The sequence below is a fragment of the Magallana gigas genome, chromosome 10 (assembly GCF_963853765.1).
Source record: "Magallana gigas chromosome 10, xbMagGiga1.1, whole genome shotgun sequence".
In the NCBI taxonomy this organism is placed as follows: Eukaryota; Metazoa; Mollusca; class Bivalvia; order Ostreida; family Ostreidae; genus Magallana; species Magallana gigas.
The window spans coordinates 12,769,115-12,793,124 of NC_088862.1; the positions used below are offsets into that span (position 1 = coordinate 12,769,115).

At 31.0% G+C, this 24,010-nt stretch overlaps 2 protein-coding genes across 9 annotated transcripts in view; both read right to left on the reverse strand.

Moving 5' to 3' along the window:
* Window positions 1-4,053: 4,053 nt before the first annotated feature.
* On the reverse strand, window positions 4,054-16,784 carry LOC105339995 (uncharacterized). The gene is made up of 16 exons (XM_034454276.2): window positions 16,738-16,784; window positions 12,897-12,993; window positions 12,520-12,699; window positions 12,091-12,245; window positions 11,078-11,225; window positions 10,552-10,688; window positions 10,140-10,275; window positions 9,601-9,696; window positions 8,392-8,531; window positions 7,952-8,043; window positions 7,366-7,450; window positions 6,104-6,175; window positions 5,608-5,703; window positions 5,105-5,263; window positions 4,741-4,836; window positions 4,054-4,526 (listed from the first exon to the last, which is right to left on the reverse strand). The coding sequence occupies exons 3-16, from the start codon at window positions 12,668-12,670 to the stop codon at window positions 4,353-4,355; spliced, it is 1,737 nt and encodes a 578-aa protein (XP_034310167.2). The 5' UTR covers window positions 12,671-12,699; window positions 12,897-12,993; window positions 16,738-16,784; the 3' UTR covers window positions 4,054-4,352.
* A 5,544-nt stretch (window positions 16,785-22,328) lies between these two features.
* The window catches only part of LOC105340042 (uncharacterized), a 51,442-nt gene continuing 49,760 nt past the window's right edge, over window positions 22,329-24,010 (reverse strand). For all 8 annotated transcript variants that reach the window (XM_020072120.3, XM_066072782.1, XM_020072121.3 and 5 more), the window contains 2 exons: window positions 23,328-23,586; window positions 22,329-22,602 (listed from right to left, as the gene is read on the reverse strand). In XM_020072120.3, the coding sequence (XP_019927679.3) occupies window positions 22,580-22,602; window positions 23,328-23,586 (282 nt within the window). In that variant the 3' untranslated portion in view covers window positions 22,329-22,579. The remainder of the gene's footprint in view (window positions 22,603-23,327; window positions 23,587-24,010) is intronic.

Here is a 24,010-nt window from a genome sequence, read left to right on the forward strand (position 1 = left end):
TGATTTTGCATAATATTTTTAACGGAAACTAATTCATTGACCTAACAATAAACTGATTTGCTAGATCGAATAAAATGTTCGGTATGAATAATGGAATTATACTTTTTTGAATTCTGATGGTTTACATTTGGCTTCTTCAAAATATTTTGAATAGCTATTCAGTATCATTTAATATGTGTATTAACTTTTAGTTCATTCGATTGTTTTTGTCTGATTAAAAAGGTCCCTAAGGGTGATAATTTTTTTTTAAATTCTGGAAAGGTAAGGTACATTTATGAAGAATATTGCTAGAGTAATAAGTTTTTGTATTTGCTAAATTCTGTATGTTATAGACCATTTTAATATCCATTTAATAACATTTGTTTATTAGTTTAAACAGCTTGAATTGCTATATAAATATAATATGTAATATTATTGAATCGCATATTAAATTTCATAACGTAATATTATTAAATTTTAATACAGATAATCTAGCGCTCTGAGTGTCTTCCTTTAATTGCACCTGGTACAGGTAGCTGTAAACAGTTAAGTGATTATAAGAGCTATCGCATTTTATTAACAAGCGATTGCAAGACCTGCAAAAAATGACTTAAGTTTGTTTAGAAAATAACAGGTTATGATCTACACATATTTGCAGTATAGCATACTTGTTAGAGCGTTTAATAGATGTTTGACATGCAAAACGATACACTTTGTGACAAAGATGCCAAAGATGGCTTACATATTTTTAATAAACTGAAAGACGGTATTTTTCTAAAGGAGAGGAAGTACATGTTGCTAACAAATTAGGATAATCCCAAACACCTAAACATTAATGAAATATTCATTTATTATGAATTTCTTTAACTTAGAGTTACTTAATGTATCCTTGATGTCGCCCTTTTATTTTGAAGATGCACAGTGCATTTTGAATACGATTTTACAAATTATAAAGCATTTGCAATCATTTGAAAACCCCTTTTAAATTAAAAGACAATGGCTTTAGGTCTTAACCACTTCAACATCCAAATGTATTTTTTTATCACGGCGTCATATTGTTTGAAACATTTACCTATACTACATCAACGCTTGATTAGTCTGTCATTTATGTCCTTAATGAAATTTATAAAATTAAATACATGTACTGCAAATTTTAATTTGTAGCGTTATCACAAACAAAGCCACTACAAAATGTAAATATGTCACTATGAGTACTAATGAGTATTCGGTTTGATACATTCTTAGTTGCAAGGTATACCTAGTTTACCAAAAGGGTTGTCTCCTGTAAATATACAAAAAATAGGCGAACAGAAATGGTGAAGGGCGCTTCGATCACTTTTTGTTCATGTGCCGGTTTTGAGTTGTCTGAAGCATCTTATCTTTTAGTCACCTTTCAATTAATTTTAATGGCTTAGCTTTAGAAGTTCTCATAAAAATCACAAAAGTATGCTTCGTGTTAACTTAAGAGACACATAAAGTTTACTTTGAAAAACATAACCTCATATTTAGAACGTATGTGTGGTCTTGGTTATAGAAAGCCACGTGAGAAATAATGGAGGCAGATGATAAAAATTCGTGTAATTTAATTTTGATTCTTTTATCTTGAACTAGACTTTGAGCAGTGCGTGCACGGGTTGACATTGGATATGATATCGGTCATTTACGAAATAGATACATCGACACACCGTATTCTTGATATTTACATAACCAAGCTTTAAACCTAAAATAAATTTATTAATTTTATTACCCTCTACTTCGTTAGAAAAATCTAACTGAGTCTCGGGACAGGCCTTTACCACAGTAAAAACGCCTCCCATATACCCGTAATGAAGCAAAAACTTGCAGAATCGCTCCGAAACGATTTTGGAGAAAATTAATGAATCTGAATTGGAAATAATAGTCAAATTGTTTATAACAAACCATTCTGAGGCTGTAAATACATTTCATCTAAAAATTAAATTCATATTAATAAAGAATTCAACACTTTTTCGCCAACGTTTTTTACGCGCTTCGAATTTACACACCATGTTGACATTCGGAACTCTCGGGATTTTTTCTATATTAAATGCACTGAGTTAGAGTTATCCTCCGTATTTCCATTGATAAACAGAACATAATTATGACAAATTTTGAATGAAAATTTACACGTATTTGTAATATAGTTTCTAAGTTTATCAATGCAAATTGGGGAAACCTAAACTAAAGATCCTCTCGTGATTTAGCATGAATGTAATGTGCGTGTGCAAGATTGTAAAATCCTTAAAATCAAGATGATTTTAGAATTTTTTAAAGGAATTTTCGTTGATTATTAATTACCGAAGCTTGATTGAGAAAAAAATAAAAACAAATTGGTAGTCTTCAAGTACCAGTGATGTTTAAAATATATAAAACAAAAGAGAGTACTCTTCTGATTTATCGGTATTAAAGCCCAAAATTTCGAGTCTATTATTTTAACATAGTAGTATAGATTTTAGGACTTTTCTGGTGACTATTCAGAAACATTTGGAGATCCAAAGGTAAGCATCTTAAATATCTATTGTTCGTTGAATGTGTAATGACATGTAGAATACATATTTAATTTGATCTTTTATCAAAATTATGATCTACAAGTTTGCTGTTGAATAGGAAATGGAGCACTGGAAAAGTAACGAGAATTTATTTGGCAGCGTTTAAACAGTGTCACTTTAATTTTCATTCGTCTTTGCACAGAAATACCCTCCAAGTAATAATTGCACTTTAAAAGTATTTTATTTATTCATTATTCTATTAAACAGACGACGCTATACATTGCACTTTTATTGTGATCGGCTTCGGTCGATCACAGTTTTCTCCCGACGAGGCATCTTGGAAATTTTACTATTGGCACGCGCATTGCGCCTCGCACTACTTTGTTAACTATGCAATGACAGTGTCATTTATATCTTCAATTTCATGTAGATTTTTAAACTATATCATTCAAATTCGATTTATACAATTACAGCAGAATACAACCAATCATGTTTGCAATGCTATTTTTGTCTTTGCAATCATTGTACAGTCCCACGTGCCGATAACCCTGTTCCTTGTTAACGGTTCTGTGAAACTCATCCCCGTAGCTATCCAACTTTTCCAACAGAGAGGACTAGAAATTTCCATAAGATTTCTTCAAACCATTGTTTTGCATCGTATTGTAATACATGTAGTGATCACTCACGTTAATGATAATTTTTTCCAGGTTTTTTACCAATTGATCCATCGTACACCTGGCTTTTTGCCAAAATGCGGTACAATGTTGCAGATTCAAATTATCATCAAGCTTTAACCCACTTAGGTACTGATTTTGATATCAAAACAAAATATCTAGAAAAACTAATTGGACTATCGATGTTTAATCTAGTAAATAACACTGAAACACTATGCATATGTAAAAGCATTTTGTTTCCTTGTATTCAGGTCGCATGTCTTGAGTGAACAAATGCAATTCATCCTACTTTTTGTAAAGTTAATTGTTCGCCAACAGTCACACATATATTATTACTTATTAGGTTTGTTACTGACTGTGTACAGAAATTTGTGGGGTCGGTAAAGTCTATAGAAGGCGAGGCGGAACCGAACTTCCATTGGGGCCTCATACTTCTCCAGAAAATTACATTTTAAGCAAACTTGTATCTACTCTACCTGAGGATAATTCCAGACAAGTTTTAGCTTGTCCGTCTCAACAGTTTTTGAGAAAAAGATTACTGAAAAAATACCGACAGGGCGTGGTCCTTCATTTTAACAAACTTGAATTCTCGTTATCCAATAATACTTTTTGTAAAGTTTGGTTGAAATTGGTCCAGTAGCTCTATGGCAGCCGAAAATGTAAAAAAAAAAACAATTATGGACAGACGAGCAAACAGACAAACAGACTGTCTAACGGCAGACAAAAAGTGATTACAAAAACATGAGCTTTCAGCTTAGATTAGCTAAAAAACTAACTGAAAGTTTATTTAACAAAATCTTAATAATAATATGTTGCAACACATTCCTTTTGTCAATTAGTTGTTTATTTTTTTCCTGTATATCATTTTCATCATGAAAAAAAGTTGTCATAGTGTACCTTTTTAAGAAGTTTATGATAATATTCTGGGAACACATGCTTCAAAACTTTTGTGTGACCCAGTTCTTTGAAGTTTACATTTTTTTTAACCAATAATAGATCTTAATTCACAAATCATTAATACAATTTTTTTATTCATTATTCGCAGAAAACAATCAACTAAACATGTAAACGTCGTCCTTTACCAAAGCTATAAAAATATACATTCTAGTTAAGAAAAAAGTCCGTCAAACAAAGCCCTCTTTACAGTACATACTATCAGGATTTATATTGGTAGCCTTAGCAAGAGCACCAACTATGGCGTCCAACTCATCATTCCCGTAGAGACGCCATTTTCATATTCTTCTCTAGCGTCATTTCTTAAACTGCTAGACATGTAACTGGCAAGTTCTGGAAGTGATTCAGCATCCTTCAGAAGTTTCTTGGCGACAAAGTATTTCAAAAAAATCATGGTCGATTTGTAACCTTGCTGTAAAAATATTTAGTGAATCAATGTTCAATATCTAATCATTATAAATGTTACTTTATTAGAAGATACAAAAGCGCCTACAATCATGGCATATGTCGTTTTTGCAAAGATGGGGCTTCATTGAAAATATTCCTTTTTAAATAGCTTAAAAGCCCACATTCTCACTTGCTTGTGTTAAATTAACCCAATATCATTTCAGATGAAGTCAGCTCACAGCAACAGCAAAGCTCCTATCTCCATCTTCCAATGTAAAATCAGATGTGCCCACGTGTCCAGTATTAATGCCCACAGTTCTATCCACATCTTGGCGCTGTTATTTAAAGATGATAAAAAAAAGACCAATAACTGTTTTTTAGATAACAAACTTGACCAATCAGCCAACATAATCGGAGCGAATGTATTAAAAATGCAAGTTATCAAAATCTAGAAAAATATGACTTTTTTTGAGAATATATGTAAATGATTAGAAAGTCGTTAATTAGATATAAATGTATCTCAAAATCACAGCTATCCATCATGTATAAGAGCCAAATTAAAAAAAAAAAAAGGGACGGGTAGGACAATTTACATTGTCTTACATTGACAAATGCCCGTTGTACGTTCGTCATGATAGCGTTTTCAAGCGTTAAAGCGTAATTGAAGAGTCCATCAATTTCTTTTCTCTGGTAGCCAAGAAAACGTTGCTGTAAACTTACGCCTGTACCTTGTATAAAGTTTATTAACTCCTGGAAGTTTATCTGCAATTGGAAACAAGAGTAAATTTTTGAAATTTACTATACATTTTATTATCTAATATAATATCTAATCATGTCTTGTTTTTGTCATTTCAAATTCGTCATTCTGCTTAATTCAGAAATTTTGAAAGGGTTCGGCTGTTTTTTAACCCTGTTATATACTTAAACTACTAGTATACTGAATATATATGTATTTGAAACATTTTGCGTCTTTGGTAAATAAATTTCCAAGAAGAAGAATTTTCTCAAGAAATGATATGGTGTTTTTCCATGTAAGACATTGTTTTAACTACATAAAAATCTAACAAAACTTTTTGAAATGAAAAAAAATAATAGAAGTTTTAAACCTCGCCATTTTTATTTCTGTCCAGAAGTTCAAAGGCATCCTCCACTGTACAGTCTTTTCCAAAAAGCAATTCACTGCTCTTCGTAGAGAATTCCTCCTACAAAAAAATAAATATGTGATTGTTCGGTTAAAAATCAAATAATCTATACTTTAAATTTGAAAATTCAATAAATATACTAATGAGTGCCCCCCCCCCCCCCCCCCCCCCGAGATTTTAGATTGATATTTTGGTTTATAAACACTTAAATGTTTATAAAACGTTTTTGGTTCATAAATATCCGTTGAATACCAATTTTTGTGGATTTCGTTGTTAAGTGGGTCCACAAAGTGAAATGTTCACCAAATTGCAATTTCTAATAACACATTGCATTGATATATTCACTGTACACTGGTTTACGGATCCCTGAAACTGTGAAATTAAATCCACGAAAACTGATGGCCACGAATATTAATGAAACCAAAGAAATGAAGACTCGACAGTGACAGTTCTAGCTTACACACTGGAAAACTTCCTCTAGTACTTTCCGATTTATTGTGTGGTTTTTAATTAGATTGTGCTTCTTCAAAACCTAAAAAGAAAGAAGGTATGACTGTACATTATATTGTTAAAAATCTCCATTTTCTTCAACGAAAACCAAAGTAAATCAAAACAAAATCTGTTTTATATAGTTAGAAATCTGTTTGTTGAAAATTGTAATTCGAAATTGTTGATACATCAAAAGTTCTTTTTTAAGTCCTTCAAAAATAGCTTATATTTTGTAGTTTGTAGCTAAGATATATGTATTACATGTATAATAGTAAAACACTGTTAAATTTAATGAATGCGTATATTTCGAGTCTCTGAAAGCACTTGCCGCAGTTCTATAACCTTCAGCGTATAATGTTCAAAATGAATGCAGTCCCATTTTGAAAGCTGCGTCTCGTTAGAGGTGAAATGGTTATTCTTAAATATGTCAAACAGTTTGTAATGAAAAAATGACAATAACAAACCGTCAATCATCTAAAAAAATCCATAAAACCATGGAGGGGTGAACTTTTTGTCGTAATTGGGAAAAAAAAGGAAAACTCCCTAGACAATTAGGTGATTAATTAAGGTCTAACAATTAGTATGAAAAACGTCAGTCAGCATGCGACCCAGTGGAAGATTGTATTTGCTGATAAGGTCGTTGTATCGACAACAGAACTTACGAAAAGATGACTTCAAACGAGACTGTTTATAGTCCTGTTTTATCAACTTGTTTGTCGGTAGCTTGCCTTGCCTTAGAAACTGTTGATACGAAGAGCATGCCCTTGTGTATCGAATTAACTGAGGAACAGAAAACCATATGCAGGTGATGAAGGTATTTTGCTACATAATTAAGGAAAGTTGACTATAGAAAAATTGAAGTCATCGCGTTTATCATAAAGTTTTGTAGTTTGATTACCATCATCTGTGTCATATTTGGATATTTTACTGGAAATGATTCCAGTAAAATATCCAAATATGACACAGATGACGCAGACTCTGTGTCGACGTAAGTATGGAAATAATAATTGTTAATTGATAATACGTCGTCAATATACCTGAATGCTGAGTTTACTTCTTTTCACAAACAAGTTTTTGAACAAGTTCTGCTTCGTAAGAATATAAAAATAGGTCTGCTAGCAATAGGGCACAATTGGTACTCATGAGAATTCCAACAGATTGTTGGAAGACTTGATTTCCAAAAACTACAACATGCAAAAATGTTATCAAATACATAATCAGAATTGTAATTACTTTCATAAAATCCTCGACTGCCAAAACAACTCGTCTGTGTTCTCGCTTGGCTATTTCTTGGTCTCTTTGTAGTTTCATTTTTTCTCTATAACGTACATGTATAATAACAAAATCATTAACTCTGGATCTAGAATCATGAATCAATCTTAGACTTAAGTCAAAAATAGTACACTGTCTTTATGTTTCTTGATTTAAACTACTGTTAAAATTAAAATTCGCTTAAAAGTGTCCTGGTATAATGTTGTTAATTACAAATTGTGATTGTCTTATGATAAACAATCATTTTATAAATAACTGAAATATTGACTTAAGTCTAAATTGCCTCATGATCCTGAAGCCTGGAATAACCTTGTACATGTGCAGTTTGCTTATGATATACTACATGCTACACAATGAAATTTATACACGAATAAAGAATATGTTATTTTGTTTTCTCAGTGTGAAAAAATAGGTTTTTAAATATAAACAATATGTTTCTTCCATTTGTTTTTTCTGGTGCATATTTACCAACATGCATAGTAATGCATATATTGCATACAGGATCAAGGTGATAAATGAAATATTCTATTATGCTTTCTGTTCTTACCTTCCAAGTTTAGTATTGGGGGTTGGATCAAGCTCAACGCCTATTCTTTGCTCACAGATGTATCGGAACAAGTCAGTTTCAGCGTCGGCATACTGGAGAACGAGAAAAAGATAAATAAAAATATTCCTGTTGAAATGTCTCTTATTTTTCTTTACATGTTATTACTGTATTTTGGGATCTTTTTCGGGTTTTTCTTCTTTTTTTAATGACACATTATTTTTCAGGGGTTTTTTTTAAGTAGAAAAAATGCCCGCAACCGTCGTCACTGAATACATTGTAACCAGTAGTAATAAATTAATGTGAATTTGCATAATTAAGGTCAGAATATGATGTGAATTTCATTTTGAGCGATGGCTATGAATACAGTTAACTTTTCTATTTCATTTGTTTGCGATTACATGTAACACAAAACTGAAATAGAGCTATGTAGACAGTCTTACCAGAATAAAGCCCAACGTTTTTGCTGGATCTTTATAGTCCCGTGCAAATCTTTGCCGTTTGTCTAACACGTTCGGAAGATCATTTAAGGGCTGGAGTTTTTCTAAAAAACTATCTTTTGAATCCATTGAGAGCCACCATCCTGTAAGTAAAGAACTTGTTCTATAGCTTTTTAATTGATTTCATACAGTTGTTTCATTTTTGCACTTGTCAGATCACAATTGAATTCCCAAGATTGACAATCACGGTGGAAATGGGCGCGAGTGTGGGTTTTTCTTATACATGTAAGATATATAACCGACATACTTGTACAAGCCTTAAAGAACTCTTGTGTTCAAGGGAAAATGAGAAAAAAATATTGTCCGGTTAACAAACAAACACTAGTAGAAAAGCGGGTTTTTTTTTTCTCCAACGGACACCAAAACACTTTTTAAAATTGTTGAATCATTTAGCTTTCACTATCATATGCTCTAAACTATTCCTTTTTCTTAAAGGTTTTTTTTTTCTAACATAGACTAAAAGCTAACGAATCTGAATCTTCATCAGCTTTAAAACTTATGACATGCATTATTTACTCCAATCAGTATGAATGCAACTAAATCAGTCTTAATGATAATTGATGTGACGTATTTTTATTTTGAAAAGTTACGACACTCGAGTCATTATCGACCTTTACTCTATAAGTTATAAAATACCGTTGGGGTATATTAGTACATCTCTAACATGAAACAATAATGAGCAATTTAAGAGGAAACCTGATGGAATTGGAGCTATGTTGTTTAGTGAGAGAGCACAAGGCGGGTGCGACCGGTCAACAGGTTTTGTTTACTTATCCTAGTCATCTGATCCCATCTCTATGGCAATGTTAATCATTCTGACCATGACATTGATTAAACATAAAGAATAAAAAATAAAAAGACATTTTCTACAAAAACTCAATCAAACTTTCTCTAACGGAGTTATAAATATAAAAAATGTAAAGGTTACTTACGATATAAAAGTTGCAACATTAATACCTCGTGCGTTTTCCATTTGCACTAATACATGTAACATGTCATTTAGATCCCACAATTAAATAAAACTATTTGTGGAAGATTATTCCTTTACTTATTTAAACATTTTGAACAGCAGACGATGATGTCGAAGACTTAAATACTGATGTTTAAGTTTCTTAAATCAAAGAATATTAAACAGTATAGAAACCAACTAACCGTCAAAGCAGTGAATTGGATAGTTACAAAGTACTCCACCATCAACATACAAGTTTGTTTCTCCGTACGATTTGTAATTTGGTGCTTGAAACAGTCCTATAACACGAAAATGATAATGTAAAATCATGTTGATACTTGTAACTACATTATCTCTCTTCTATCTATGTATCTATGTATGTATCTATGTATGTATCTACCGGTATCTATCTATCTATTTATCTATTTATCTATCTATCTATCTATCTATCTATCTATCTATTTATGATATACTTTTTTGTGTTATATTTTCTAACATACAACATACACCATTCACTTGTTTTACAAATAAATTCCATATGTATAATTTGAGATTGGAACTAAATCATTGTTAATTAAAGAACAACAGAGTCAAACAGTTAAGTGTGTTCTTTCCTTGGTTATATACATGGTTCAATTAGTTGGGGTATATTACATTCGTGTTTGAATGAGAATTAAAAATTATTATCACTACCCCAGCAAGAAACCAAAATATGAAACAACTAAAAATAGCATCAAATTACCTGGCAATGACATAGACATCCGCACGGCTAATCTTATGGGCATATCCGGTGTAGTCTTCACGTGACAGTATTCTTCTCTCATACGGTTTACATTAGTCACTATGACACATAGCTCTAGTCCAGTCTTTTTATAATGCTTAAAATTATATATGCACACATGAAAGCTTGCTATGAACAAAAGCAAATAATACTTGGTTAATTAAAACAAAGTAGAACTGTCGATAAAAAAACCAAATTATTTGCATATTTAGCAATATCAGATTAAAATTAAAAAATCATTATTTTAGATTTATTTGATATACTTAACTACCTTAGTAATTTTATTTAAACTGAGGTCTTTTGTCGTGCTTGTGATGCCTAAAGTTTTAATTAAACCCTCATAAAACCATGAACAACAAACAAATCAAAGTACCTCTTCAAAGGTAACGTCTTTTTCGTCCATCTTTTTTCCCAACAGTTCCCCGAACCAATCGTAGAATTTATTAGCAGGATTACAGCCGTATCCAGACATGAGATTTGGTAGATAACTCAGTTTTCCATACGTGGAATCTGACAAGAATATGTTTTAAAAATATATCGTAAAGTCATACCTGCCATGTCCAAAAAGTGCAGAGAATACCGTATCCCATTTGCAGGCTAAGAAAAAAGACTAATTAAGGACTCTTAAATTGGTAAATGTTAGAAACAAAATGATCAACTTAAAACTTATTTCTAAAAGTTCTTCATTGTTAATGAAACGGTTGCCACCAAATTTAAAAAAAAAAACCCAAACACATGAATACCAATCTTTGACATTTTTAAGAATGCATGATTTATGTGACAGTTTCAATGTTAGTTACTTCGATAATAATAACTGATTTAGAAATTGCACTTGCAAACTAAATTATGTCTTGTTTTAAGTAACTTTAGATTTATATTGCTTATGTATTTCTTTTTACCTAATAAGAGTAACGACAAATCTTGAGTTAAGAAGTCTTGGAGATCTTTTGAGTCGTATCCCACTGCCAAAAGGGAAGCTGTCATTGCGCCTGCACTTGCACCGGCATACCGTTTGATCTGTTTGATAAGTCCAATTTCCTCTAAAGCCTACAGAACGATGATTTGAAAACAACGTGTATAATTTAAAGTATTGAATACAGTTTTATGCAATACGCACTTTAGATTAAAAAAAATTATAAGTTTACATTGAGCTATAAGAAACCTTAAGCGATCGTAGAACTCAATATATTGTCTCATGTTCTAAGAACATTACTGGCAAACAGCAGTCTCGTGGAGATCATGCAAATTCAATACATAAAACGAAAAAGTCCTCCCTTTGGGTATTATGACGTCATTCTTCTAGCATTATAATATCAGGTTTTATACAAAAATTGGAACTTCAAACTGTGTTATGAAATGTGAATTTCTATAATTATATTCAATGTTTGCCTTTTTGCAAAGACAATCAGATATATAATCATTACATGGTTTGTATTTGACCTAATATTGTCAATTCTTAATCAGTGAATTGTATATGGGGCGGGAGCTCTGCTCTCGTCCAATACAGAATTTACTATAGACTTATAAACCATTTAATTAATAATATGACAATGTCATCAACATGCTATTTGATAACCTATGAAAAAAGACACACACACACACATGAGAATCTGAATATTATGAAAATCAAATCCTTGATCCGCTCAAGTATATTACTAAACAAAAGCCATGAAGAGGTATTTAGGACTTTATTGGATATGTAGGTCGTGTATCACCATTGCAAGGTAAAATATTTTGTGATTTTGTGCAAGGTTAAAAATCGCATTTTTCTTATCTACATTTTTATTGATGAATTTTGCAAGGAATAGTCTAATATGTTTAATATTTAACATAATCATACTCTTTAAACTAGAAATAAGGTATAATCGGAATTTGAATGCACTGACAAAGCAAAATATTTATATTTTCTTACCTTAATAGCCCCAGCGTACGCATGCCCCTTGCTACCCCCTCCTTCAAAAACAAGGTTCTCAAAAGGGTAACTATGGTCTTTTGGAGTAATACTCATAACTTTCATTTCTATTTCGTTTAAAACGGATGGCTTTCTGCTCCTATTCCGATCGAAATCTGAAAAAAAACAATGTATTTTTTGTTGTTAAAAAGCGACGAGTTGAAAATAAGTAGGACTTTCAAAATTACAAAGAAAAGTTTCATTGCAAAGTTTTCTCTATTAAAAAATTGGTGATTATTACAAATATTCACTTAATTTTTTAGATAACCAATGAGAAAAAGGTTTTTTTTTGTTTCATGATGTCCTGCAGACTTTTTATGGTTTAACTTTTTTTATAACCTTTTTTGTTAAAGTACTTAATGTATATATAAAGTAATAATAACAAATAACCTGGCTCTCTGCTAGAATCAGCATCAGATATCGCTGTTTCGTCATCTTTCTCGAACTTTTCCTGGAGATAACGCTTTCTAGCCTCCGTTATTTTTTGGTTTCCGTCATCTCCGGCATTTGTTTCTGTTTGACTTCCAACAAAGTTCCCCATTTTTTTTGGAGGTCACACTAACTTTGATCCTTTGAATCAAATTTGATCGGTATTAGAAGTTAACAAGAAACATGAAAATTGCATTGATGGGGTAATACAGTACTGACACGATCCAACCGAACACCAGAGCAGATTATTTTAAAGATATGTTCAAAATATATGCGATATGGAAGACCAGAAATTGCATAGCATAAAGGAAAACAACTACCATACTCTACCCACTTACAACTTTACACTGCACCTTAGCTGCTAGCCGGGGTCTCAGAGAAGATATCCGGTTGTAGGAAATTTTCAGTAATTACTTGAAGGGAAAATGTTTTGACCTATAGAAAAACAAATATGTTTATTTCTGTGTAAACGTTAAAATAAAATTACGATTATTACCAAATTTGCTTGTTACATGACAGTTTTATAATTGTAAAACAAAAACACGATTATCTATCTAATTTTGAAAAAATTGCTTTTGTCAAACTTACAAATAATTAATGCACAACAACGAAAATGTGTTGTCTAAGCCAAGCATTTGTGAACTAATGCTACGAAATGTTTGGTTAAATGTGCATCAAACGGCAAAAAACCCACAGAAAACGGACAATTTGAAAGATTTTGTCTGAAGAATCACAACGGAAGCTTATGGTTTTTCATACTGTAAAAACAGAGTTATCCAAAAGTGGTGTTTTGGTTGAAATTATAAGTAAGTTTAACAAAGATGGTGACTTCCAGTATAATGTGAAAACATATATACATTTGAAATGTTCGGTTTAATTAGTGCACTATAAAGATAAACGAAATTGCAAAAAATCATTTTATTATGGGGAAAAAATGTTTAACATGGAGTCATGTTTTACAAGTAGTTAATTGTCACATATTAGCATGTACTTAATCTCTGCTTGGAAAGGAACCATAAATGAACTTACAGACATGTTGATAACCCTCACCTTTTCTCTATAAGAGGAACAAGTTGCATACTCATTAAAAATTTTTTATTGTAGAGTAGAAATTCATATGTGAATCATTGACTGACTTTATGGTTTATTAGTTTGATCCCGAGGCTTAGGATTGACCGAATGATTTTTCTTTGCAGAGTAAACACCATATAGCTATCCAACACACGTGTTTTATTTTGTACCATGTGCTTACATCGAAGCACGATGTTGCTCATAATATTACAATATACGGCAACTCTTCATTATTCACACGTCATGCATTTCGTTTTGAATCAAAATGGTGTTAAAACAATACTTTACTCTAATTTGCTCTCTGATATATATTTAAATGATTTAGATTAAAATATTTTGGATTCTTTAATTGTAACTGGTGCACTTTACTGTTACCTAGCCATTTGTTCATGTCCAAGAAGCGATTGCTTAACGTTAATTCTTGAAACCTTTAAAGAATATCTTGCGTTGAAGGTTATATTGTACGTATGAAATCCATACGAGAAATTTATATTAGGAAAACATTTACGGTAAATTGAATCAGAAATGATATCTCTAATGAATTCTTTTGGTATGAAAACACTTTTAGAATAATTTTTTTAATTAGTTTGATAAATTAAAAAGCGAACGCAATGATTTCTTTTAATAAAACTGAAGCTCCAAGGTCTGTCAACCCGAGGTTGACGTTATGCTACAATTTAAGGGATTACATGGCTCAGTGGTCATGGGCGTTAGGCCAGTTACCGAAAGGATGCTGGTTTAAACACCGCGATGGTAACTTGATGATGTGTGTTGTGACCTTAGACAAGGAACTTTACCTACATTGTCTCAGTCTACCCAGCGGAAATTGGGTATCGGCTTACGCTGGGGGTTAACCTGCGATGGACTGGTGTCCCATCCAGGGGGAGTTAATGATTCTCATCCGCGTAGCACCACGGAAACCGGGGATAAGCACCGGCGTTATACGCCTTCGTGGCACTGAGAAGGAATTAACTTTAACTTGACGATTTCTTCAGCTAAATGAGTCAATGAAAAATATCAACAGCATCTGTGTACAAAGCAGAAGTGTTGTAAAAAACGTACCACCATTAAGGTAGCTAGATTCAAACCAGGCACCCATTTACTAAAGGTCGGTAAAAATGACATATGCCTGGAATACCGCTTTCCATTTTTCTTTCTTTTTTGTTCAGAAACGGATTTTTAGTTTCTTTGGGGGAAAAAGTTCAATTGAAATGTTCAACGACGTTGTTGTTTTTCTCCAGACTCGAAACAATACGGTATTTCTTTAAAAAAAAGTTGTAGGATATCATCCTTTAATAAAATTTACAGATACCTAAATATCTACGCCAACATACGTTTTTAATGCAATTTGTAAAAATTAGATCTTTTTTGAAAAAGCTTTTTTTTTCAAACTCAAGCTTAAAGTTCAATGCCGTTAATCTACTTTAGTTTTTTGACATGTTTTTGAACAAAATATAAACTGAAAAAAATTAATATCAATAACCACTGAATTAAAAAAAATAAAAGCAAATGATATTTTTATTGCAATTAAACATAAATTATATAATTAAGGGAAACATTTCACAATTATTTTTTTTTTCAAAATCTAATAAGTGAGACTATATAGAGAAAGGCAATATTTTTGAAAAATAATATTTTACTCAGTTATTGAAGAATGCAACCCCAAGTAAATTAATGTGCGTAGATATTTGGAAAACTTGATATCTATTTGATTTAGTGAGAATATTCAAAAAGGAGCATACAAACGTCTTCCAGAGCAGAGAAAAAGTCGTTCTTGAAATGAAATTGTTTCTGCATCTCAATTAACGATTCAAATTATCGAAAGTATAGGCAATGACCAGGTGTAAATCACTTAAAGAGACAGTACGGCGCATCTTATTAAAAATCCGACTTGAAAGAAATTTCCGATCGGGTTCCGTTTTTTGTTCTATTGACAAATGTATCAACTTTCAGAAAATTACAACTTTCTCCTTGAAATAAATCTAGCTATTTCATTAAAATCAATAATTAGGAATAACCAGTAAATATTTACATCGCGACGTGTCACGGGGTTCAGCCTTCTATTCTATTACGCATGCGTATTTACGGTAAAAAAAAAAAAAAAAGCACACATGTGGGGCTCGCGAAGATTCACCTGGACATGTTTGTTGATAGAAATATATATTTCCTACTTCTCCCAGGTAAAAATTGTTAAACGTTTTTAAAATAACCACATTTATTATTTTTTAAGTATGTATTTTGCGTGTTTATCATGGTAATTGCGGCAACCTAAATTAATTTTTGTAAGTGAGGCCACTGAAGGGGGGTAATTTGACCTTTTTATGCCTGTTCATTTTAAAATGAACTGAAATTGGTTAACCATTAATAAATTATTGAGAAAGAGATATGATGTGTTAGAGAGTCCCTTATACCTCGTAAACCATTATGACCGTAGTTGGGCGAAGATTCTGGAGTTTTCAGCGTGCCAATTACTGTCAATCAAAATTCACGTGGTTCAAAAAAACGATATAAGATGTTTCCGGTTTGTACGACTCTTGAATTTCTGGAGGCTCATAACTACATTAATTAGGAATGTGAAAGGGATTTTAATGTATTTCAACTGTCACAGTCAACGTTATTTCTTATTTTCTAACGATACAATGGGTAATCTGAAGTTATTCATACATGGGATTTCAGCTGTAATGTTCTCTGTAAATAACCAAATCATTACCTTTTTAAGGAAAATGCTTTTAAATTAGCTCTTGATCTTGTTTATATATTTTGGTTATATTTGCCAAAATTTAGACATAAGTTTAAAAATGCATGAAAGAAATAAAAAAAAGAACGAAATTATGAATTTATCTTCTCTTAAGAAATCTCGAATCTCATCAGTATGTAACATATACATTAGGACAATTTTAAAAAAACCCTGAAAACAACGTCAAATAAAACGTAAAATAAACTGTTTTCATAAAATTTAAATGTCACTAGAAACATGACCAAATATTTATATGTACTTTGCTGGACGAAAAAAGACATAAAAATATGTTCTAAAAGTAACTTATTATACACATATTAATTTGTCAATTAAGCATTAAGGTGTTTAATTCTACTTATTGGTTAACATACCAGTGTAACCCTCAGACCCTCAGGATTAAGCAGTGTCTCTGAAATTGTACTTGCTTATCTGAGCAATGCTCTTGTATTACATATCAAACGACCTATATATTTTAACATGTCAACTTGTCACGTCTGCATTGACCTTTTTTATCATCATCATGCAAGAAAAATAAAATTTGTTGATATGCAACTTTTTTTATATCAACTTGCAGGATAATTAATATGATGATTTGTAACATAATTAAGTCAATTTGCAAGATGCTTAAGTTGACCTGCCATTTAGGTTTTTTTTTTTGTTTTTTTTTTTGATGCGCTGCGTGCAGACATAGCTACTAGCATCTTGTTCATAAGTTTGATCTTCAAAGCAAATGTTTTTAAGAATCGCGTTTATTTTGGAGTGAAAAAATGGCACTATTACAAACAAAAAATACTTATTGTAAATTGTAGTCCTACTGTAGGACTACTTATTTTTCACTGTAGTACTTTTACTTTCAAGTAACTTGATCAACGACCTGAATTTAGTACTAGTGACTTTTGAACACAAATTGGAAAATAAGTCAAAATTTTCTATTCAAACCAAGATTTTCTCTTTTTTTAATTATTAAAGACAGTTCAAATTTTTGGAGGGTGGGAAACAGTAAAATATGAATATGTATTATTATTTATAACATATATATATTATATATTTATTTTATTTTTCTTTCGCATTTCATTTATCAATGTTCTAGTTAATGTATATGTATACATTTTTGAACAAATATTACAGCCAAAAAAATATATAAATAAAATCGAAAAAAGGAACATCAAGATTTGAATTTATGTTATTTCGAATTTCCTCAATCGATATTCTCAACTATCAATTTGATCAAATATTAGTGTATTGTGTGTGTAAAGAACCCTGGCTTGCACTAGCTTCAAACAATTAATGACTTAAACTGATGATACACTGGCAATACGCGTAATACATGTCAAAGTTTTGATTCTATTGACATTTTTTAAGAGTTTGAAATCCCTATCAAGACTCCTAACAATGAATACGACATATCGTAAAAAGTATTTCTTATACTTTAGATACCATTGTTCGTCATTTTAAAAACTACATGTAAATTTACAAGGGACTTTGCTGAAATGAAACTACTCAAAGAATTGTTTGCTATTTGGTTGGTGTTAGATTAGTTAGTCTTCATACATTTTGTTTTTAATAGTTCATATGCATGGCTATATGTAAATATGTACTGTTAACACAATGATATAAAGGATGTCCAAGAATATCTGATACCATTTACTCTTTAGATAACTTTTGACTACATTTCCTTACAAAAAGTCAAACGCATTTTCATAAATGTACATGATGTACATTTCCACTTCAGCAAATTTCACAAACACATGTTTTTCACAAACTGAGCATTGTTTATAAAACCATAACAAACTGGGAGTGTGTCCAAATGACGTCCTTGTTATCAACAATAACGTCAATTGAATGAGTATAATTCCTCACAACATCCCATTTGTACGTATCCCATTTTCTCAAATCCTCTCACTATTTAAAGAACACGTTACTTTTTTGTCATTATATCACACGATATCTGGAGTCTGTATATGAAAATACAGGTTTGCTCGAGCAATCTTAAAAAAAAAATTCAATTCAAACAAAGATATATAATGCAACTCTGTGACATCATAAATCTATGAAATGCACGTTTTTCTTTCATTTTTTTTTAAAGAATTGAATATTATTCTATTTCTTATTTGAGTTACAATTTACAAAGTTTGGCTAAACATTATTTAATTTTTATGAATTTCAAACGGTATACGATATTCATGGACACCCTCTACAAGTAATAGGCGTTAGAGTTTTGATAGAATTGAAATTTTTAGAGTTGGAAATTCCCATCATAATTTGTTTACATTGAATACAACAAAGCGTAGGAAATATTTTATAAAGTTTAGATATAATTACTCGTCATTTTTATATTGAAAGTACATGAACCACCAACTTTGCTGGATTTTACACACAAAACAATAAACGACAGAAAATTATGTTCTAAAAGTAGCTTATTATACACGTCAAATGAATCATATTCTAAAACGATTTGACTCTACTTATCAGTTGACATACCAGAGTAACCTTCAGGATAACGCAGTGTCAATAGCTGTGCTTGCGTATCTGCACACTGCTCTTCAACGTATTGAGTTTTCACCGTCGTTTTCTTATCAATTTTCGTATAAATAGATCAAACGAACTATATTTATGTAATACTTTCTGATCTGGCTGGGAGCTTAAAAAATGACACAACACATATATTGCGAATTTAGTCATTTTATTAAATGATTAGCAATCGACCAATATTAGGGGAGATTATTTTTCAACGACTTGCATATAATTAATGACCAAAATCTTTACACTTAAGCTAATAACCTCCACTGTTAATATTGAGAGTGATATAACAATTCAATACAATAATACAAATTAAACGTTGGTGCCATATAAAACAAAAATTGCCAACAAAAATCTCCAAACAGCAATATACAGAGGAACATGCAGGGGATGGAAGGTGGGTAATTCTGACGAGAAAATCTGTTCGTTTAAACTGACCACCCAAGTCCGCCAAAATGGCACTGATACTTATTACGTGTATTAACCCACAAATTTGATTGGTCAAAAAGTATTGCAAGTAACCCCTGATGCCGAACTCATTCTAAAAAAACACATTTAAAGAAATCTTATAAAGTTTACACAAATGTTATCATTTAACAATAAAACGGTTACCGTATTATGTGATACTTTCTGATCTGGCTAGGAGCGTAAAAGATGAGACAACACATGTATTATGAATTTTTATATATTATGACTTTTGTAGACAACGCCAAATAAAGTGGATTAACTCGGTTGACATACCAGAGTAACCTTCAGGATAACGCAGTGTCAATAGCTGTGCTTGCTTATCTGCACAATGCTCTTCAACGCATTTAGTTTGCACCGTCCTTTTCTTATCAATTCTCGAATAAAGAGATCAAACGAACTATAAAATTAAACTTGCCACTCAATACATAGCTGTCTTTTTAATATGTAAAGATAAGTTTAATTTTCAAAATTGACGTAATTAATGATTGCGTTTATTCTGGGGCGTAAATAATTTATAATACTTATTGTATAGTATGGTAGTCCTCACTACGTATACTTTCAAACAACTGGATCATCGACACATATTTCATTCTAGTGACCTCTGGTGATAATTGGGAAATTAGTCTCAGTTTTCTATCCAACAACTAGCAAATTTGTTTTACTTTATATGCAAACCAGTATACGGCAGAAAATTAAATATATTCTGAAAATAAGGAGGAAAGTGGTTTGAATTTATCTATTTTCTAATAAAGTGGCGAAGTCTTATTTTCAAAGTTCACGTAATATACAAATGCGTTTATTCTGGGGTGAAAATAGTTCTTATATTTTTAATTTAAAAATACTAATTGTCAATTGTGGTCTTAATGTACTTTTAATATTAGTGATTATATTATACTTTCAAACAACTAGATCAACGACCTAAATTTCATTCTAGTGATCTCGGAATGATAATTTGGATATCAGTCAAAATTATCTATCCAAACCAAGGTTCTTTTCTTTTGGATTTAATAAAAATAGTAAAACGACTTGCAAGGTGGGAAGCAGTAAAATAAAAAGATGTTTAGTAACTTATTATACGTTTTACAAAATGAACATCTAAGTTCAAATCTCAAAATACCTATATTTTACTATAATGGCTAATCACGTCGGTATGAGCCTATAAACCATCATGCGAGAAAAGATAAGTTGAGATGCGATTTCGTTATATAAACTTTAAGGATAATTATGGTGATTTGCAACTATTTGCAACTTATTCAAGTCAGTATACAAAATAGTTCAGTTGACAGGCCATTTAGGGTTTTTTTCTATCTGGAGATTATTTTATGTATATGTTAGATTTTTGTGAGTCAGTCTGTAATTTGAAAATAAACACAAAACAATACAACTATAAAGTACGTAAAATGATAGGATAAACACATAGAAATCTTACTTTGGCAAAACAAAAATGATTAAGCAATATTTGTTTATTACTTTGGAGGTTTTTGTGTTTTAAAAAAATTGATTTTGACTATTGAACTTGGTAATTTTTTTCTTATTTTAAATCCTGAGTAAATTCAAATTTCGGTGGCATGTAACGATAAATTCTGATGTTGACATAAACACTACTATGTTAGAATTAACCTTTGTTTATTGTTTTGGTCTAAATACGCTCTACGAAATTTGCTAGTGGGTTATATCTTGTTATAAAAAAAGATTCGTTGCAGTTTATTGAACTAAAAACGATGCTTTGACATAATATTTTTTGATGATCTCTAAAATATGTTTTCTTTTTAGTCGCCTTTAAAATAAATGAATGACAGAAAATCGCTCTGTAGATATCACAATATATGTGATCTAACGCGGGGAAGACAAGGAAGCATATGAACAATTTCGCATCTTATTTCGATTGTAATAATTATACACTATCAGATGTTAACTATAAATAGCTTACATTTATTCCTTGATATAAAATGAGATAGAACAACACTATCCCGCGCTTTTCACCAAAACAATAAACTTATCAGGTAAAGGAAAAACATCTCACTTTTATGAAAAGTGCTCCTAGAATCCTCTTTTCTCCTCTAATAAATAGTTATACGTCCAGTTCTCTAAAATCCTTCCCAATTCTTATACAGTTTGCACGGAAAATGAAAGTGACAAATACATGTTATATGGGATTTTAGCAGAACTACTGTGGAATCATTAGATTTCGTGGTGGCTCAATTTTCGTGGAATTCGTGGCAACCTCTCATCCACGAATATACACCCCCACGAACTAATAAACTAGGGCTATAAGGTCATAATCCTTTTCTATGTATTCAAAAATACACGAAATTACGTCCCCTCAAACCTGTAAAATTTAAGAAATCAACGAAAATTGGCCCCCACGAATTTTAATGATTCCACAATATTTAAGTTAAACATTATTCAAACTATTGATAAATGTTGAATGTGAAGTTCAAAATAAACGGGGTAGTGTTATTCTAGACGGATGTTCATATCATAAACATCGACAGAGGAAAGCCTGGCCGAGAAATAAAAGCATAATTACATACCTTTCAGCAAATATTCGATGAAAATAGCATATGTGCCAGAATACCCTTGCTCAGTTCTCAACAAATCACACCAAAATATATTATACCTAATTAAAGTTCTTATGTTTCTTATATGTTGAATCTGTTCACAATGCTTTTTCCAATCAAATTTTCACGACATTTCACTTTTAGTTATGACGTCATCAATGTTTAAATCTATGTAAAACAATCTAATTTCTGATAAAAAAAAATATCTCTAATATTTTTACTTTGAAATTGGTCTGTGTTTTGCTGATTACATATTTGAATATAAGGTGTTTGATAACTTAAGATTCGTTAGTTCGCGAAATTATGTGATTGAATCTTCCATTGCATATGCTTCCATAACACCCCAACTAAAAATACTGCAATCAATTTTTTTGCTTCTTTTTGATGTCCCGTTTAAAAAAAACAGAAAATACTTCTGATGTTAAAAAAATATATTTTATTCGAACACAAATTATGAATAAAGAATTATCACAATAAGAATCTATATCTTAAAGCAAATGCAATCACCATGTGCATGAACGTTACAATTCGATGTTGGGTATTCCATCCATTAGCACTTCCATCTCTCTTGGAATTTCCAACATTATATCAAATGGGCATTCAAGACCACTTTCTGGTTTTTCGGACACCAGTGCTTTAAACTGCAAAACTGTCAGTTTCGGCATCATCCTTTCGATATATGTCCATCTGCAAAATATAACATCAAACAAATAACCTTACGTTATATTATTCTATCAAATCCCAGATCACCCAAAATTGAAAATCTGGATTTCTTACTTGACACGCTGTATTAAAATAAAATTTGCATTGTTCGGGTTTCATGTAAATATTTGTTCCAAGTTACCGTTTTCATCACTTTTGACATGTTTTAACGAAAATACGCATACCTGTCAAAGAAGTACAATTAATATCGATGAAAAAAGCTTTTAATTCAGAGAAATTCTAAGAAACGAAAACTTATTTCTTACAAAAGTTTATAATGGGAAAATTACTCGGATACCTCGAATAATTTTTCAACGTTCTTATTCGGGTACTTGTTTGTCACTTGCTATGCAAAATCCCCGTAGACTTTTTTTTGGCTGTGAATTGAAACTCTACAAATTATATAGGGCGTTTCTAAATCGAAATCTTGGGATTTCTTTTAACTTTTGAATGGACATTGTTTGAACTCAAAGAAATTATACAACATCCAATAATTTAGCAAAATGCGCTGCGATAATATTTTTACATGGTGTAATAAATTAGTCAAAGCACGTTTCATAGATTTCCTGTTTAGATTCTTTCGTTATGACAGTATCTGAATTGCAATTATCAAATTAGGTTAATATATAAATAATAGAATCAAATAAAATGCAAAATCTATTAAATCTGTTTGGCATTTAAAAATATTAGAACTTCCATTGAATACACACTTTTTGAATTACTCGTGTTAGAATTAGCATCTAGTTCATCTTTTCCTTTTATAACGTCATCTTTTACATCTTGGACGCCATCTACAACATTCATATCTTCCATGATTTCGTCATCATCATTTTCATTTTGTTCTTCAACGTCATTTTCTACCGTGCTAGACAAAGAACGGATTCGTTCCCGAAGCGATTCGTCGTTTTTAGCAATCTCCTCTTTAGCGGCGAAGTATCTCAAAAAGGTCATGGTCGACTTGTAGCCTTGCTGTAAATAAATAAAAGTCATATATATATATATATATATATATATATATATATATATATATATATATATATATATATATATATATATATATATTATAATCATGTTCAGTCGATAAAAAAACACAATGCTTAGTCCAAATTGGAAAATGTTTTTAACTGTATTTAAGATATTTATTAAAACTAGCTTTTTGTCCCTTTTCCCCTTACATGACTCAGTGTTCAAAGAAAGAAAATAACTTTTTTTTATTATTTAAGATATTTTTTTATCAAAATTTAATTTTGCAAAAGTAATAATTTAAAGTTTGTATGTTAAATAATTAGTGTAAAATAATTTTAATCGATATATTTGTTTTGTTTCACTTGAAAAGAGGTTTTCATTCTTTTTTTTTACTACACAAAACACTTGTTTTATTTTGTTTTATGAA